This window comes from Mercenaria mercenaria, chromosome 10 (genome assembly GCF_021730395.1).
Source record: "Mercenaria mercenaria strain notata chromosome 10, MADL_Memer_1, whole genome shotgun sequence".
NCBI classification, from domain to species: domain Eukaryota; kingdom Metazoa; phylum Mollusca; class Bivalvia; order Venerida; family Veneridae; genus Mercenaria; species Mercenaria mercenaria.
Window position 1 is genome coordinate 60396184 of NC_069370.1, and position 19874 is coordinate 60416057.

General features: G+C 35.7%; 1 protein-coding gene across 3 annotated transcripts in view; it reads left to right on the forward strand.

Annotated features, from left to right (window-relative positions):
* Positions 1-1083: 1083 nt before the first annotated feature.
* Positions 1084-19874, forward strand: part of LOC123556526 (uncharacterized) — a 75415-nt gene continuing 56624 nt past the window's right edge. For all 3 annotated transcript variants that reach the window (XM_053553201.1, XM_053553200.1, XM_053553202.1), the window contains exons 1-4: positions 1084-1238; positions 5958-6082; positions 7520-7568; positions 12185-12255. In XM_053553201.1, the coding sequence (XP_053409176.1) occupies positions 1145-1238; positions 5958-6082; positions 7520-7568; positions 12185-12255 (339 nt within the window). In that variant the 5' untranslated portion in view covers positions 1084-1144. The remainder of the gene's footprint in view (positions 1239-5957; positions 6083-7519; positions 7569-12184; positions 12256-19874) is intronic.

Genomic DNA, 19874 nt, shown 5'->3' on the forward strand with positions numbered 1-19874 from the left:
CTGGGGTCATCGCTACGGATTAACAGTTTGTATAAGCCGTAAATGTGATATTTCTTTATCTTTTGTTCATTTTTATTGGCGCCTGTTTTATGTAACAAGTTGTAGATTTTTTTTTTTTCGAAAACAATACCAAACTTGTAGATATTGTCGATCTTTTCACAATATTTTGTACGAGGTTTCAGACCATCCGCAGAATCGGTTTTCATCCGCAATCGGCCGTTATTCGAATTAAATTTTGAAGTAGTTAATAATAAAATCAAGAAAAACGTATGATTGATGCACAAGTTCATGTTGAAGGAGGTTTAAGTCTGCCTTACTTGCATTTTACACGACGATTTTTACACGCCGATTGAAATTTTTCAAAATGGCGGCGGTAATACAACAGCGCGTCACGTGTTTAAATGGGACGACCTGCTATTTTTAGATAAAATTGCGACGGTCTAAATTATAATCGTTTTGATTTTTTGTATCATTTTGAAGCTAAAACACTGAATTAGTTAAATATGTTCATGATTATACTGACAGAATCGTGAAATAAAACGCTAGGATCGGCGGGTTTCGCTATGTAGGATCGGGTTACCCGAAATAAACATTTTTTTTTTTGGCCTTATTTACGATGATCCACGCTTTAAACAAATGAATACGTTGTGTATATGCCAGTCACTTAATAAGAATTTAAAGCTTCCATTAAAACTAACCGAATATTCGAATATATTCGAATATGGCAAACCGAATATTCGAATATTGATTTCAGTATTCGTTCCCATCCCTAATAAAAACAAAAAATGTCAATTTACCCCTTAGAGTATCCTTAAGGAGACACTAGAGCTAAAAATAGAAATATCTTGTAATGAATTTTTGTGGGAGATCATTAAATTTGGTCCATAGCAGCCGTGTAAGTTCCTCTCACAGAATTGTATATCTTGGGTACTTGACCTTTTTTATGTATTTTTATACCGAACACAATTGTAACTATTCATGTGTCATATACAAATATAAGGTCAAATAGTCAATTTCATGTTTTGACTAAGGGCCACTTTTGCCCTCGTTTTCTTACAATTTTCATAAAAATCTAGCTGAATGTGATGAAATATTTCTGTAATTTATTATACAGATTGCTTACAACAATAAGCCTAGAAGAAAAATGCAGACAGAACCAGACTTCAGGGCAACGCTGGAGCGTTTGCAGTCTTGCAGATCTGTACGTGATGCATTAGACATATTGCAACAGATAACTGGTTTGTATATTCTATTAGGTAGAGGATATTTGTTTCTGTATGTGTAAGGTCAAATAAGCTTTATAAGTGAACAGCAGTGCATGATTTAGTTAGCTACAAATAAAAATTATAATCAGATGTTTATCGGATAGACAGATTGATATGCCTGGCAAAAGCAACCAAATTTTCTTTTTACTTCACGTCTTCAAGGGGTTTTAAACAATATTTTTTAAGGTCTGCCTGCATAGATTGATATTAAATAGATACAGTACGAGTTTTTCTTCAAAAGTGTCCTCTTACAGACGTAAGAAGCCGTTTCGCTAGGACGAACACCAATTTTATCCGAGGCGAAGCCGTTTCGCTAGGACGTACACCAATATTGTCCGAGGCGAAGCCGAGGATAAAATTGGTGTTCGTCCTAGCGAAATGGCTTCTTACGTCTGTAAGAGGACACTTTTGAAGAAAAACGTGTAACTGTATCTAACTTGTACAACGATAATTGTACAGAATATATTAATGAATGAATAAACAAATAAATAGAAATATTTGTTTTTGAAAGATAAACATTAAATTATTATCGCGTGCCTTTCTAAATATACTGTATCAGCCAGTGGTATAACCCGAAATTTTCGTGCATTCAAATTTCAAACGGGTAGCTGTACATGTTTTTGTACATTGGTATACATCACTACATGATATACAAGTTCTTAAAAATGACTGACGCTTTTTTGACGAGGAAACGAATGAACAGGATGAAATCCTAGACCTCGTAGTACCATCCCTGACTGTTTACATTGAGGTATCGGAGCTCCGTTGCTGGATGTGTCATTTTGTAATGTAGGTGCGATATATTTTATCTGTTTATAAATATTACGTTTTAACAGCTTATAGAGGTTTGTTCTGAATTTAATCTTGGACTTCGTAAAAGGGGTCTATAATATCTCTTAGCAATACACTGGCCTTAAATGTTTTAAAAACAGCCTGTTAAACGGAAAAAGGCCACAAGAGGTAAAGTGGGCTATGTAGGCTCTCGAAAAGAATGGTTACCCGTTACTAAGCTCACCTGAGCACATAATGCTCTTTAAGGATCGATTAATGCCTGCTTCATGTTAACATTGATAACACTAATATCACCCTTGCTAAATCATTGTGTATCTACCTTGAACACAATATTCAAACGAATATCACCAGGCAGAGTGTTCTTTATTAACAAATAACAAATTGTTTACTCTTCTCGTGAGAAATTACAAATATTTAGGGCCTAATATAAATGATATTTGATTAGGTCTAGAAAACAGTTGTTTGTTTTCGCTAATCCTTTGGTAATCTGTGTTCCTTCAATAAAGTTTGGTTATGTTCTGTTCTGTTCAGTAAGATCAGATTTTTCTTGTAAATTTACGTTACACAAGATTATTAGTAATTCTATAATGCTTGTCTCTGTTAAAACAAGCTTACACTAGAATGACATCACATTAAGGTACGGTGACGTCAAAGTTTTTGTTGCCACCAAAAAAGAGTGCTACTACATTTTATCTATTGTTTTAGATTAAGGGCATATTAGAATTGAAATAATATATAGCAAACCGTGTTTTAACACTATTTATACACTCGGGCGGTAATACTTTGCACAAATAAGTTCTGTGCATGATTGACAGGAAGGCAAACAGTACGATGGTAAAGAACGAAGATGCGATGGCGAAGCGCGACAGTACGATGAACTGTCACCATCATACTGTCGCGCTCCGCCATCAGACTGTTGTGTTATTGTCATCGTACTATGGCTTCGTCATCGTACACTCATACCTTCGCCTTCATTGGGAGCAGGCGCTGGCACTAATGGAACATCGTAGTTTTCACATGGTGGGGCCCACTTAATATTTAATTTGTCAGGTATTGCAGATGTTCTTATGATGCTGACTGTGGTCTAAAGCTATCATTGCCATTCTGTTTATAAGTTGAAATTAATGATTCTTTCCTGTGTTGTTTAAAAAGCTTTATTTGCATTGCAATTCTAAAATACTGATGCCTTCAACAGAATATAGCCAAAAATTAATTCACCTTAAAACATCAGGCACAGTTTACGACTTTGTTCACGATTTTCACGTGCAGGTAGTTAACTGATAGAGTGCATTCATACAAGACAGTTCTGTTTATAAAGTGTCCGCTTACAACCGTAAGAAGACACTTTTACAATAGCTCTGCTGGGGGTATAGTCGTATAAGTAGAGCGCAGATTGCAAGATTGTGAGGTCAGTCCCTAGGCAAGGTGTATGTTCTACATGACGATTTGATGAGACATTGTGTCTTAAACATTCGTCATACACCTCCTATTCATGTGGAGAAGTTCGCAGTTACTTGCGAAGAACATGTTATTACTAGTACAGAACCCACAAACTTTGGTTAGGTTAACTGCCCTCTCTTACATAACTAAAATACTGTTGAGAAAATATGGCTTAACCCAAAACAACTTGCAAGCAAAATTTACTAAATTCTACTAGTGTTGCAACATGTGCAATGCTGTGACAACTTGATGTTTATGTTGAAATAGTAAAATACATACATTTGTAGTTCTAAGAAGTTTACAACTTCCTTTACACTTTTTAAGCTTGACAGTTTGAAATTTTGCACAAGCAAGCATTGTTATTCTAATTTTCAGCATATGAAATAGTTAGTGTAACAATTTGTCCGAAATCTCTTGGTCTTAAAGTAGTATTTATTATCAATAATGGTAGAAAGCGGATATTTTGGTCTAAATACGTGAATTAAATGGAATAGATAAAACATTTAATGAGATATAGTAGAGCTGATTTGCATGGAAAGTGACTTCAAAAGTAATGTAGTATAGTGATGTTATAAACATATACTGACAATTAAAAAGGAATTGCTGTGGAACTTGAATAAACTGAATTTCCATGGCTCCCTTGACCTGCAATGCTTCCAAGATATTGTCAGCAACTGCATCATTCTTGAAGATGCCTTCAGTTTGTGTGAAATCCCTGTGATTAGGAGCAGTAATGTAGCAGTCTGTAATTAGGAGTCTGTAATGTTCAGCCAGAAGGGACTTCAAAGATTAAGCTTCGGTTTTGTAGAATATTTAATATACTTATCAAAATGTATTATTTCATTCATCTTTGTCCAGATAATGTTGAGCATTTTCTAGACTCCAAAAGGATGTGGCTGTCCTACAGATTGATACTTGTTGATATGTAAACATTCTTAGAGGCTGCATTTTATACCTGGTTTAAATGATTCTTGATCAGAATAATGTGCTTCAGTAAAATCTAGACCGGGTTGAATCTGGGTCATCTGAGTTAAACAGTAATGGCACTAGGAAATCTGGTTTTCTTCCTGGTTTTCATGTTTTTAGCTCACCTGTCACAAAGTGACAAGGTGAGCTTTAGTGATCGTGTGGCGTCCATCGTCCGTGTGTGCATCCGTCCGTCCGTCCGTCCGTAAACTTTTGCTTGTGACCACTCTAGAGGTCACATTTTTCATGGGATCTTTATGAAAGTTGGTCAGAATGTTCATCTTGATAATATCTAGGTAAAGTTCAAAACTGGGTCACGTGCGGTCCAAAACTAGGTCAGTAGATCTAAAAATAGAAAAACCTTGTGACCTCTCTAGAGGCCATACTTTTGAATGGAGATTCATGAAAATTGGTCTGAATGTTCACCTTGATGATATCTAGGTCAAGTTCAAAACTGGGTCACGTGCCAACAAAACTAGGTCAGTAGGTCAAATAATAAAAAAACCTTGTGACCTCTCTCAGAGGCCATATTTTTTATGGAATATGTATGAAAGTTGATTTGAATGTTCATCTTGATGATATTTAGGTCAAGTTTGAAGCTGGGTCAACTGCGATCAAAAACTAGGTCAGTAGGTCTAAAAATAGAAAAACCTTTTGATCTCTATAGAGGCCATATTTTTCAATGGATCTTCATGAAAATTGGTCTGAATGTTCACTTTGATTATATCTAGGTCAAGTTTGAAACTGGGTTACGTGCCAACAAAAACTAGGTCAGTAGGTCAAATAATAAAAAAACCTTGCGAACTCTATAGAGGCCATATTTTTCATGAGATCTTCATGAAAATTGGTGAGAATCTTCACCTTGATGATATCTAGGTCAAGTTCAAAACTGGGTCAAGTGCCTTCAAAAACTAGGTCATTAGGTCAAATAATAGAAAAACCTTGTGACCTCTCCAGAGGCCATATTTTTCAATGGATCTTCATGAAAATTGGTCAGAATTTTTATCTTGATGATATCTAGGTCAAGTTCAAAACTGGGTCACATGAGCTCAAAAACTAGGTCACTATGTCAAATAATAGAAAAAAACGACATCATACTCAGTTCAAAACTGGGTCATTTGGGGACAGGTGAGCAATTCAGGACCATCCTGGTCCTCTTGTTTCTTGTTGAAATCTAGGTCAAATTTGAAAGTGGGTCATCTTTAGGGCCTCAATGGCCAAGTGGTTAAGACTTAAATCACTTGCCCCAACCAGTGTGTGTTTGAAACCTTACTTTAGTTGCAGAATTTTTCATGTGGGGAAGCCATCCAGTGGGCTAACCCAAAGTCGGCGGTTATACCCAGGTGCCTGTCCCTGCCTGAAATAGCAAGGAGAGGCACCTTACTTCATGTTTATATCTGTGTAAACTACAGTTTCAAAACTTATATTTTCATTATTGTTGTAACAGTTAACCTTTGAAAGACTTCGAATAAAAGAATGAATTTTATTCTGCAGATGCTAAGATGGATTTAGTTATCCCAGCTACTAGAGAGGATGTCGATCTGATTGTAAGAGAGTTTGAGGAGAGACTTAGACAAGGGGAAAACCCATCAGATGTGGATCTGTCTTCCGAAGTACAGGTATTTGTATTTTAGATACATAATTATATGGATATCAGTTAACCTTTAGCCTGTTGGCGGCTAGCTGTTTTGTCTTTGCGACCATTGCAGACCAAGATCAGCCTCCATGGATCATGGTCTACACTGTTCGCTATTAGTCAGTTTTTAAATGAACACTCCCTTTCAGTAATAAGCGGTACTGCCCAAATTGAATGATGGACAAGTCAATTTTAGAAATTTAGCAGGGTAAAGAAACCACCAACTCAGTGGATTACAGTTACCCTGTTCTACACTAGGAACCATCTTAGAAAACATAAGCCTTAACCAAAAACAGAACCTGTAATTACCTGATTGGGCAAACCTGGTGGGCCAAAACAGTTGTTTTTAAATTCAGATCTCCTAAAAATGGAGTAGAATATAGCTGCTGTTTCTAACTTTTGCTATCTGAATATCTGCATAAAAAGGAAATCTTGGCTTTAAAAAAAAGAGACAACTTTAGCCAGATTTTTGACAGTGTGAGATATTTGCAAGACTTTTTAATACATTTGCAGTCGTCATGTGCACTGTGTTACAGTGTAACTCTTATATTATTACACATACCAAACTTTGAATGTGAATTCATGTGTGTATTATACTTAGGTTGGGTCTTTGTGAACACAATGGTGGTACTCCGACAACACTCAGTCTCTTGAAAATCCATCTTGATCATTGCTGTTATGAACTTTAAACCAACCGTGTATTTGACAGTCTTGTATGCAGTTCTAGTTTTCATCAACATTCTCCATTCTCCACCGGTGGGCCGGTGGTCTAGTGGTAACACGCTTGACTATCAATCCAGAGGTCCGGGGTTCGAATCCCGGTCCAGGCACTGGAAATTCCTGAGATGCTCTTGAGTGTCTCCCACCTAACTAAGAGGCCTGTACTGGTTCTTCCCAGGAAAGACAGCTTTGCGTGTATTGGTGCTTTACATCGGGCATTTTAAATAACCAGACTGTCTTTTTGCAAAGTCTTTGAAAGCGCTAGGCTAAATTAGCCAGACAGGCCTGTATCTAAAAAGGATTTCTCTCTATCTTTTCTGTGGGCTTTATCTCACTCTGTCCTTCTGGTCAGATCGTTCTGTGTCTGTACTAGTAGAGGATGAATTTCATGCCCTGTGTGGCTGCGTTTGCTATATGTAAAGCACCTTTGAATGTGCTTATCATGAAAAGGGCACTATATAAATCTGGTATAATAATAATAATGATAATCTAATATTACAGTTAAAAAATAGAATTTTAAATTCCAGTTGTCCTTTTTAAGTTGTGAAACTCTGTTGTGTGTAATATACATAGGGCCCTAAGACTTCTATCTGCTGTTACCGTAGAGCTGAGTTTTATGTTAATCTTATGTCTGTTATTGTAGTTTTTCATTTCAGTTAGTTGTAATTAACTAAACCTCGAACAATATCTTTGTATTTAGGAGGAGCTAAAAAGGTTCCTGGATTCCTTCATTTTGCCAGAACATAAAGGTATGTACTCATTTGTTTTACAGTGATCTTTTAAAAATATTCTTGAATTATTTAAGAAATAATATATCCCAAACAATTTATTGTTGAATAAAGTCATTGTTTGGAGTTTAGATGCGAAGGCTTATCACGAGGGGGCAGCCTCAGTGATATAATAATACGCATCTACAGTAAAATTCCTACTTACGACCACGCCGAAATTACGACCGCACCTCTAATACGACCGCTTTTGCAAAGAACGGAATATTTCCTTCTTAAAAGCAATTGTCGTGTGTCCGAAAATGCGACCAGACCGCTAATCCACTAATGCGACCACCAATTTCAGAACTGTTTGATATTTCACACTTAATTAATCACCGCAATTACGACCACTCAAATGTTTCTGTATGTTACCACAAATCGCCGCGGGAATTAACACGTGCGACATCGTGTTAACACGTTAAGCGTGTACATTGTGTATTTATCCGTTAATTTCTAACAAGTCTTTTAAACGTTATTAAAACAACGTATCAAGCTGTTTTATTGTCTGAAATTGTTATTTAAAAATGTTTAGCGTTTTACATTGCTATTTTAACATAAGAAATTGTTGAAATAATTAATTTGTCTGTAATTAGACGAATGCCCGCTGATCAAATTGACTGGATTAAAACGGATTTAATTAGATCTAAACGGTGTTTGTTTGTTATTATTTAATGTAAATACATTTGGGATTTCAGCGGAGAATAAAGTTTGAAAAGGTTTGATATTGTTGTAATTGTCTTTAATTGAACAAAATTCAAATCATTATCAGTTAAGTGCGTCCTTAATTAATACACAGTTTGATCCGTAATAGTAGTATATATAGAAATTAAAGAAAATAAAGCTACATATAAACTGAACACTGAACATTATTGCGTCTTGATTGTATTCCAATGTGTTATTATCTGCAAGACCTTCCCCGTATAGCCTTGTCCACTAATCAGACCAGACCGCTAATAAGACCAGTTTTACAAAGAACCACGGGTGGTCTTAATAGCAGAATTCTACTGTATATGGCAAACAATGATTGTATTCACATGCAAATCACTGTTTGAGATATATTATTTCGATTCCAACATGTTATCAAGGATTATTATGTCTCTCCCCACTATGTTTTTGCCCTGTCCTTCCGTCCGTCTGTCACACTTCAGTTCTGATCAATAACTGGAGAACCATTTGACCTTCAAACTTCATAGGGTTGCAGGGCTTATGGAGTAGACCACCCCTATTGTTTTTGGGATCATTCCATCAAAGGTCAAGGTCACAGGGGCCTGAATATGAAAAACCATTTCCGATCAATAACTTAAGAACCTCTTGATCCAGAATGTTGAAACTTCATAGGATGATTGAACATGCAGAGTAGATGACCCCTATCGATTTTGGGGTCACTATTAATGGTCACAGTCACAGGGGTCTGAACATGGAAAACCATTTCCGGTCAGTAACTTGAGAACCACTTGACCCAGAATGTTGAAACTTCATAGGATGATTGGACATGCAGAGTAGATGACCCCTATTGATTTTGAGGTCACTCTATTAAAGGTCAAGGTCAAAGGGCCTGAACATGGAAAACCATTTCCGGTCAGTAACTTGAGAACCACTTGAACCAGAATGTTGCAACTTAATAGGGTGATTGGATACGCAGAGTAGATGACCCCTATTGATTTTGAGGTCACTCTGTTAAAGGTCAAGGTCAAAGGGCCTGAACATGGAAAACCATTTACGGTCAGTAACTTGAGAACCACTTGAACCAGAATGTTGCAACTTAATAGGGTGATTGGACACGCAGAGTAGATGACCCCTATTGATTTTAGGGTCACTTTATCAGACCTATTCATATCTACGGATTGTCCGTAGTTTCTATGAATTTGCGTTTGAAAATACGGAGTAAGATTTACCAAAAAATACTAAGGAGATCGGCCAGATCAAAATGATGCAAAATCGCGAGTGGGGAAAATGGAAATTTCTACATATACAATGTAACTGGTTCGGATAATTTGCCTTCGTTTCAGGTAGCAAAAAATCGACACTGATACACATTCTGCGTTTTATGTTAACTGCAATCAGTTAGCGGATAAATTATCGGGAGAAGAAGCTCTTACTGGTTTGTTTTGATTGCTACTGATTAAATGATTTTATTCCTTTAATTTTCGAGAAATAAACAAATCAGTGAAACATTAAATTGTACTTCTTGTAGTTTTTTAAATTGAAAGTAGATCGTCTGCTGTCATTTTTCATGAAATGATTTTAAGAAGAGGTAATGTCATCATAAACTTTAATGTCAGATACTGCCAAATGCTACTAAACTGTCTCCGTATCAACATAATTTGTAAACATATTGCTGAAACTGGAGATTTTGGCGGTATTTAGAAAAGTGTAATCATATCCGGATATAATATTTTTGGATGAATATGAAGAAGCTGTGTTCTGAAATTTTAACATTTAAGTAACAGACATGATTGATATTATTGTAACAGAAGTGATTCTAGAATTTATTTTTATAACACATACATATATCAGACTTATAAATCCTCCGCCACAAGTGGTTATAGGAATGGTCTCCGTCCGTCCTTCCGTCCGTCTGTCCGTAACACTTTCGTGTCCGCTCCATATCTCCTAAACCCCTTGAAGGATTTTCATGAAACTTGGGTCAAATGATCACCTCATCAAGGCGATGTGCAGAACCCATGAGTCAGCCATGCCGTCTCAAGGTCAAGATCACAACTCAAGGTCAAATGTTATAAAACTTGGGTTAAGTGATCAAGACTTTGTGCAGAACCTATGAGTCAGCCATGCCGGCTCAAGGTCAAGGTCACAACTCAAGGTCAAAGGTTTGAGCCTTCCATTTTGTGTCCGCTCTATATCTCCTAAACCCCTTGAAGGATTTTCATCAAACTTGGGTCAAATGATCACCTCATCAAGATGATGTGTAGAAGCCATGAGTCAGCCATGCCGGCTCAAGGTCAAGGTCACAACTCAAGGTTAAAGGTTTGAGCCTTCGATTTTGTGTCCGCTCTACATCTCCTAAACCCCTTGAAGGATTTTCATCAAACTTGGGTCAGATGATCACATCATCAAGGCGATGTGCAGAACCCATAAGTTAGCCATGCCAGCTCAAGATCAAGGTCACAACTCAAGGTCAAAGGTTTGAGCCTTCCATTTTGTGTCGGATCTGCTCTATATCTCCTAAACCCCTTGAAGGAATTTTATAAAACTTGGGTCAAATGATCACCTCATCAAGATGATGTGCAGAACCCATGAGTCAGCCATGCTGGCTGAAGGTCAAGGTCACAACTCAAGGTCAAAGATTTGAGCCTTCCATTTTGTGTCCGCTCTATATCTCCTAAACCCCTAGAAGGATTTTCATCAAACTTGGGTCAAATGATCACCTCATCAAGACGATGTGTAGAACCCATGAGTCAGCCATGCCGGCTCAAGGTCAAGGTCACAACTCAAGGTCAAAGGTTTGAGCCTTCGATTTTGTGTCCGCTCTACATCTCCTAAACCCCTTGAAGGAATTTTATAAAACTTGGGTCAAATAATCACCTCATCAAGATGATATGCAGAACCTATGAGTCAGCCATGCCGGCTCAAGGTCAAGGTCACAACTCAAGGTCAAAGGTTTGAGCCTTCGATTTTGTGTCCGCTCTATATCTCCTAAACCCCTTGAAGGATTTTCATCAAACTTGGGTCAGATGATCACATCATCAAGGCGATGTGCAGAACCCATGAGTCAGCCATGCCGGCTCAAGGTCAAGGTCACAACTCAAGGTAAAAGGTTTGAGCCTTCCATTTTGTGTCGGATCTGCTCTATATCTCCTAAACCCCTTGAAGGAATTTTATAAAACTTGGGTCAAATGATCACCTCATCAAAATGATGTGCAGAACCCATGAGTCAGCCATGCCAGCTCAGGGTCAAGGTCACAACTCAAGGTTAAAGGTTTGAGCCTTCGATTTTGTGTCCGCTCTACATCTCCTAAACCCCTTGAAGGATTTTCATCAAACTTGGGTCAAATGATCACCGTATCAAAGTGATGTGCAGAACTTACGAGTCAGCCATGCTGGCTCAAGGTCAAGGTCACAGATTAGGGTCAAACGTTTGAGCCTTCCATTTTGTGTCCACTCTGTATCTCCTAAACCCCTTGAAGGATTTTCATCAAACTTGGGTCAAATGATCATCTCATCAAGAGCTCATGAGTCAACCATGTCAACTCAAGGTCAAGGTCACAACTCAAGGTCAAAGGTTTGAGCTTTGTATCTCCTAAACCCCTTGAAAGATTTTCATGAAACTTGGGTCAAATGATCACCTCATCAAGACGTTGTGCAGAATTCATCAGTCAGCCATATCAGTTCAAAGTTAAGGTCACAGCTAAAGGTCAAAGGTTTACCCTTTCACTATCCATAACAGTGGCGGGGATTTAGCTGTCTTTCAGACTGCCTTGTATTCTACAGTCCTGCTAGTATTTTATTGAGTTGGGTAACTCTTAATCTTTCTCTGAACAATGAGGGAGAAGGTAGCAAACAATTTTACTTATATATTTTCACCCATTGCAAAGGAAGAAAATTATTAAGATTTAGTAGGTGTTGTATTAACATTTCAGATGGTCCAAAAGAAGATGAAATTGCCAGACAGTTATCTAGGCAGATTTCAGAGGAGAAAGAAAAGGAAATGGTAATAGTTTTAAGTTAACAAGTTTTCTTTAATATGGCAAATTTGGCCAGGACTGTTTAATGAATTTTCTTTCATATGGCACATGTGGCATAAAAGAATATTGTTTTAGTTTTTCTGATCACTCAATGTCCGGCGTCCGTTGTCTGTCGTCTGTCTATCTGTCGTCTGTCAACATTTAGCTTGTGTATGCGATAGAAGCTGTATTTTTCAACTGATCTTCATGAAATTTGGTCAGAATGATTACCTTGATGAAATCTAGGCCGAGTTCGAAAATGGGTCATCTCGGGTCAAAAACTAGGTCACTAAGTCAAATCGAAGAAAAACCTTATGTATCCGATAGAGGCTGTATTTTTTAATAAATCTTCATGAATATTGGTCAGAATGATAATAGTATGCCTATATATCCATAAAAGAGGCCTAGAAATTGTCTTTGATGGCATTTTTTGTTAATGCCCGACAGCCATATTCATTGTTAACTTTATAAAAATTGGAAACTTTTCATGGGGGCTGTGGCCTTCTAAGGGTCATAGTAAGGTCACAGCACAAGGTCAAAGGTCAATAAGTGCATTTTTATTATAAACTTCAGTTTTTCGCCATTTTTGCTACATTGTAATACAAACTTGTATTTTTTGTGATAATTATGAATCTGAGAAGTAAAATAAATTACTTCAAATAGATTTATTGCATTTGAAACTGGCAAAATTCAAAACGACTTAGGTTATTTCTATAGAATAAGCTTAACTCGTATGTTCTGATATTATGTTCATTTATGGAAGTTATCTTTCTCGTGTTTCTAAAACTTCCGTTTTCAGGCTAACAATTTCCATAAAGGCTGGTTGGTTACCTGTATGATTGTCTGTATGAACAGTACAGGTAGAAAGAAATCTATGGCGCGTATTTTATAAAGACTAGTACATTAAACTTCGTTTGCTCGAATTTGGATTATCCAATTACTACTTTTGGCTCGAACTCAGTGGCAGGTCTATATAATGTATATTTCACGTTTTCTTGTTGTTCCTTCTCAAGAGAAGGAACACTTACGGTGAACATGTCACACTTGACTGAGCATGTAATGGATGCAAGGGTATCATCAAAGGAATCCGATTTCCCGTAGAGCGCCGCCATCTTGGACTCTTGCATATTCATTACAAATAGCCTCTAGCCCAATATGTGTTTACGCATAATCAATCTTTATTTCAGTCTTTATAGTGCAATACAACTACTAAATCAATAACAGAACAACAAGACACAATAATAAAGTTTAAATCATGTAACTCCTCAATTGAATATATTATAGTAAAGAATCGAGATTAATGAAATGAATATGAATATGCATCTTCTAAAAATAGACTCCCGCCAAAATAAATTTACGTAATGAAATTGTCCCTGGTCACGTGATTTTTTAGCTTCTAACATTTCGGATTTGCAGATGCTTTCTTTTGCGTACTTTTTTTACTCTTCCTGATTTGTTTTTCGAATTGTAAATGCATGTATTAATTTTTTTTGTGTTAAGTGTGCAGGTACTTGCTGGTGTAGTCGCGTGATGAATATATCCGGAACACAGACTGCAAGACAAATACTTCCAAATAGCAGAATTGTTACTGCACTTGCTTATATTAAAAAACAATTTTGGGTTATGATAAAACTGTTAATACTTAGATTAGTTCTTAATTAAGTTTGCACCAATAATGACAGCACATATTTTTCTCATTGCATTATTAAACATTTGTAACATTATGCTAAAACAATATCCCTTAAAAAGAATATTTTATATGCGCTAGAAGGAACCTTTTGGTAAGCTAAATCTTGTTCTACTGATATCTCGAACACATTTTGCTTGTCCCGTCGAGCTCTGGCAAACATATTTTGACTGTTCTAACTGTTCACAGATCTAAAGTTTCCTTCAGAAGCATAGAACTCAAGGACGTCAAAATAGCAAACTCGGTTTGATTAAGTCTGTTTGTGAGATATACAAATTCTCGCAAGCATTACCTAAAACGATCTATGCTGTCAATCAAAACTCTATTCCAGTGGTTTACGCTTGTGCTGTAGCAATTTCATGAATGTGTGGGTGTTTAGAAATACTACCTATATATCAAAGTGTAAATATAGATATTAGATAACCGCAAATGTTATCTTTTTTGTGTGTTTAATTTTTAATTATTTTTTTTTCATTACATTAGCATGAAAATGGTACTTTTCATATTTTTGAATCAGGTAAAAAATATTTCATTGCACGTTAACATAAGGCTATAATAAGAACTGGTAACCACTCTTCAAGTGTTTCCAATATCTACAACTTCGTAATTGTTCTATAGATGTCATAACTTCAAAAAGGCTTAATAACTGTCAGTGAATTTGGAAGTATATCGAATGTTATTAGTATGATCTTTATGACTGTGAATATAGGAGCAAAGCATGTTTGTTTTCATGTTACAACACCTTTCCGAGTGACTGGTTGGTGATAGAACCGAGTAGAGAAAACTTACCAATGTATCACAAAGGAATATACTGATGTTATAAGATAAACAAATGTGAGCTTACACTTTTGTAGCCTTAAACGTGTAAAAATAAATATATTGTCAATTAGATTCAGTGCTGAATGCTAGAATGAACTACCCTTATATAGAAATAACTTCTTACCCTTATATAAAAAATGAATAAACCCCATAACACTTCGTAAGCTATATGTCTTAGCCTGATGTATTCAATCGGCATTATATGTTTATTATAAACCCATCGTTTTGAATTTCAAGTTTCTTCTTCATGCTCTTCTCATCCTGCAGGAAGTTATTTTTACGCATTGTATATCTCTTGGTAGCTATCGAACCACCATATTTCATCATTTTGATTAGTTTAACCATCATCTGTCAGAAATCATGAAAATATCTCAGGGTATAACTTCAATATTTCACTGAATGGGCCTCAGTGTTACTGTTATGAAAGATTCTAAATCAACCTTCTGATGTTTCTATACCTTTGTTTTTACATTTTTATTTGTAAAACATCTGAATGACTAATGTTTTAGTGTCAAGACACACGCTTTGTTTTCACAATATTATCAAGGACTTCCTGTCTAAAACCAAGTGTCAGATCTGTAAATTGTTACGATCTGATTCGTTTTCAACTTTTGTTTTGAACAGGAAGCAAGAGTGTAGAAGCAAAGCCAAAGATAAAAAGAATCGAAACAGAAATAGCGTGCTGAATTTTCAGAATAAAATGATGCAAATATCGCATTAAGAGCTTCGGTGAAAAAAAAATCTAGTTCTTGAAATGTGCTACTTAATTGCAAATACATAAAGTATGATGATAAATGCCTGACAGATAGTAAAAAAAAATAGAACTATATTACAGAAAGGGAATAGTGTATATATTAACTAGTTGAAATCCTACAGATCTGTTCTGTTTAGTTTATTACCGTATATGTACTGTGTACACCTATGTTGTGACCAGTATAATTTCAGTTATTCTTCCAAATAGGTCCTATTTAACCATCACCCGCATGGACAAATTAACATAAATATATATCATGTAATGAATCATCACCAGATTTGAAATCATTTCTTTAGGGGCTGGAAAAGGATTCCATATAATATTATATATGTTACTTTCAACAGTATTTCAGTCATTTAACGGCGATCAATTAACCTAATCAGTGTTCTGGAGTCGCTAAAAGTAGTAGCCTTTTCCCCCGCAAGTAACTGCCAACTCACGACCCTTAGATATGCGCCTACTGATTGAGCTAAAAGTACTTGTTTGTATAAATGACAGTAAAGTGGTTTTAACTATTAACATGAGAATTTTATACATTTATATGTAATTCATTTTCCGCTGTAATCTTCTTCCCCAAAACCTATCATATTTTCTCTTTTACACAAGTTTCTCAAAAAGTGTACAATATGTAAATATTCCTTTTATAGTCAGTTGAAAGCTTAAATTCAAATTTTATTGCTGCCTAAAATGCAAGAAATGCATTTGCAGTGTCATTTTATAATCATTTGCTCAACACTTTTTCTAACTCAATACCTGACTTTTGCTTTTATCTCTGCCACATTTTGACAGATTTGAATGAAAATTGGACACATTGTTTAATGACCAGTTCAATTAAATTGGCGATATCAATTGTGCGTACATTCGTTCAAATAAGGTACTCCAACCTCTCCCAAATAAATGTCACGGAATGAATGCAACTTGGTGCTGGTCTGTATGCGGTAAGTACAGCCATCTGCGGGATTAATCAATTTTGTCATTAATGTGGTGTCATTAATGACGTCACAAACCTGATAAAAAATTAACATGTTCATATTGAAAATATAGACGGATGTTCCATTAGAACTAAACAGAGTTGAACATTCAGAATATAATAATTTAAATTATATTGAATAGGATCAAAGTGTACTACTGTGATTTGGAATTTCCTAATTATAAGGTATTCCAACCTCTCCCAAATAAATGTCACGGAATGAATGCAACTTGGTGCTGGTCTGTATGCGGTAAGTACAGCCATCTGCAGGATTAATCAATTTTGTCATTAATGTGGTCTCATTAATGACGTCACAAACCTGATAAAAAATTAACATGTTCATAATGAAAATATAGACAGATGTTCCATTAGAACTAAACAGAGTTGAACATTCAGAATATAATAATTTAAATTATATTGAATAGGATCAAAGTGTATTACTGTGATTTGGAATTTCCTAATTATGTGACTTGACTTTTAATTTAAGGGTTACCTTATTTAAACATGCCATAATTTTTCTGGACCTTTCCGGGATTCTGAGCAAAATTTTCGGGATTTTTACCCTTTGTCTGGGACATACACCGTGACATTAGTATTCCTCTGTTTCATGCATAAATATCATAAAATTATATGCAGTTTCCGGAGATAAACATTATTCCTTCGCTTAGGAATAATTTGTTGCAAATGTCGTCTAGCTTTCTAAGGGAGGTAAATAGGATAATTTACGTCTATAGTTCGGCACGTGAATTGGTTGCGTTCCCGAGGTGAACTGAATTTGGAGATTTGCTATAAACGAAGAATTAACCTGGTCATCGTGATTTAGAATCCAGCTTATTTGGTATCTTTTTAAAGCTTAAAAGTTTACCTAATCATTAATAAAATGGAATCCTCAAAGGAATGAAATAAATCTTGTAGATAAAATCGATATAAAATATTTCGGGTTGGGTCAGTTTTCAAGGATCGGGCGGCAAAGGCATTCAATACTTAAAAGTTTAATTTAGAATATGTGTGACACTCAGTCTACATTTTGAAAGATTACAACCTTTTAAAATAATTATCGTTTAATTGACCGTTATCAGCCATTTCTTCCAATCAAGGCTACATGTAGCTTCACCGCCTACGTGCTAACAACAACGAGATTTTCGGCTATTGTTCCTAATATTAAATTCTCATAAAACTGTTATTGATTGCATAATTTTGTCAATTCATAATCAGGGTCATCAAAACAGCTGACTGTAAATTAATCTGGGTCATCAAAACATCGCAGTGCGCAATATGAGTGGTGATCGGAGCTAGCTTAACTAACATGTGTCCCGCTCGAGGGCATGAAACTGATTATCGGATAATTAGGAATAAACAATGTCTAACCGGTGAATGTTTATTGTGTTTTATTCATGTAAAATTCAACAATTTATAGGCCAAAAAAACTAGTTTTTTGGGGGGTTATTTTTTGTTTTTCTGTATTTTTAATTTTCTGGGACATTTCAACACTGTCCGGGACACCGTGACGAGTATGTGATTTCTGGGACAATCCCGTTTTTATGTTATATTATAATAAAATAATCATTTAACATTGTGTAAAACATTCATTCAAATCTGTCAAAATTTGGCGATGAAGAGAATAAAACAAGTGTGGAGTTAGAAAAGTTATTGAGTATATTATTAATATACGCACTATTTTGCTACCTTTAGACATAGAAGTAATTTTTAAATGTTCAGTTTTGACCTTGACATGTCTGTCACCTTGAAATTACATTGAAATAACCCTTGGATATGACAGTTCCAAAAATATTTCTCTTTTCCCAGATATATATTATTCTATATAATATTATATATATATTATATATATATTTTATATATTTTCATCAGTTTTATTCACAAAATACTAAAGGGCGTTGAGACATAATATTTAAACCAATTTAGATTGTATATGAAAATAAAACGAATGCATAGCGGCATAGTTTATTTGTAAATGCACTTATTTGACCTTTGACCCCATTGTACTGTAATTAGACACCCTAGAAGGCGACAGCCCCTTTCAAATTTCACGCTCGATCCTAAGGAACACTTTCATACTAATATCCGAGCATTAACAAAAAATGCCATCAGAAGTCACATTTTCTCAATATATTGGCAGACTATAAGCCTGATGAAATCTAGGCCGAGTTCGAAAATGGGTCATCTCGGGTCAAAAGCTAGGTCACTAGGTCAAATCAAAGAAAAACCTTGTGTATGTGATAGAGGCTGTATTTTTCAATTAATCTTCATGAATATTGGTCAGAATGATACCCTTGATGAAATCTAGGCCGAGTTCGAAAATGGATCATCTGGGGTAAAAAACTAGGTCACTAGGTGAAATCAAAGAAAAACTTTGTGTATGCCATAGAGGCTGTATTTTTCAATTGATCTTCATGATTATTGGTCAGAATGATTGCCTTGATGAAATCTAGGCCGAGTTTGAAAATCGGTCATCTCGGGTCAAAAAGTAGGTCATTAGGTCAAATCAAATAAAAACGTAGGGTATGCGATAGAGGCTATATTTTTCAATTAATCTTCATGAAATAAAGTCAGAATGATTGTCTTGATGAAGTCTAGTTCAAGTTCGAATATGGGTTAACTTGGGTCAAAAAGTAGGTCACTAGGTCAAGTCAAAGGAAAACCTTGTGTATATGATAGAGGCTGTATTTTTCAATTGATCTTCATGCATTTTGGTCAGAATGATTGCCTTGATGAAATCTAGGTTGAGTTTGATCATGTTTTATCTGGGATCAAAAAGTAGGTCACTAGTTTAATCAAAGAAAAACCTCGTGTATGTGATAGAGGCTGTATTTTTCAACTGATCTTTATGAAATTTTGTCAGAATGATTGCCTTGATGAAATTCAGAAACTAGGTCACTAGGTCAGATCAAGGCAAAACCTTGTGTATGCAATAGGGGCTGCATTTTACACTGGAATTTCATGAAATTTAGTCAGAATGGTTGCCTTGATGAAATTAAGGTCAAGTTCGAATATGGGTTGTCTAGGGTCAAAAACTAGGTCACTAGGTCAAATCAAAGAAAAACCTTGTGTTTGCTATAGAGGCTGTATTTTTCAATTGATCTTCAAGAAATTTGGTCAGAATGATAGCCTTGATGAAATTTAGATCAAGTTCGAATATTATCATCTTGGCCAAAAACTAGGTCAAATCAAAGAAAATACTTGTTTATACTCAAGGTTTTTGCTCCAGTTTTAATGATAATTGGTCAGAATATTTTTTTCCATGAAATCACTAGATCAAACATGGTGTGTTATGGTGTGTTTTTCAGGTGAGCGACCTAGGGCCATCTTGGCCCTCTTGTTTTTTTATGACTGGCAAATTTGGCCATATAAGCTCTTT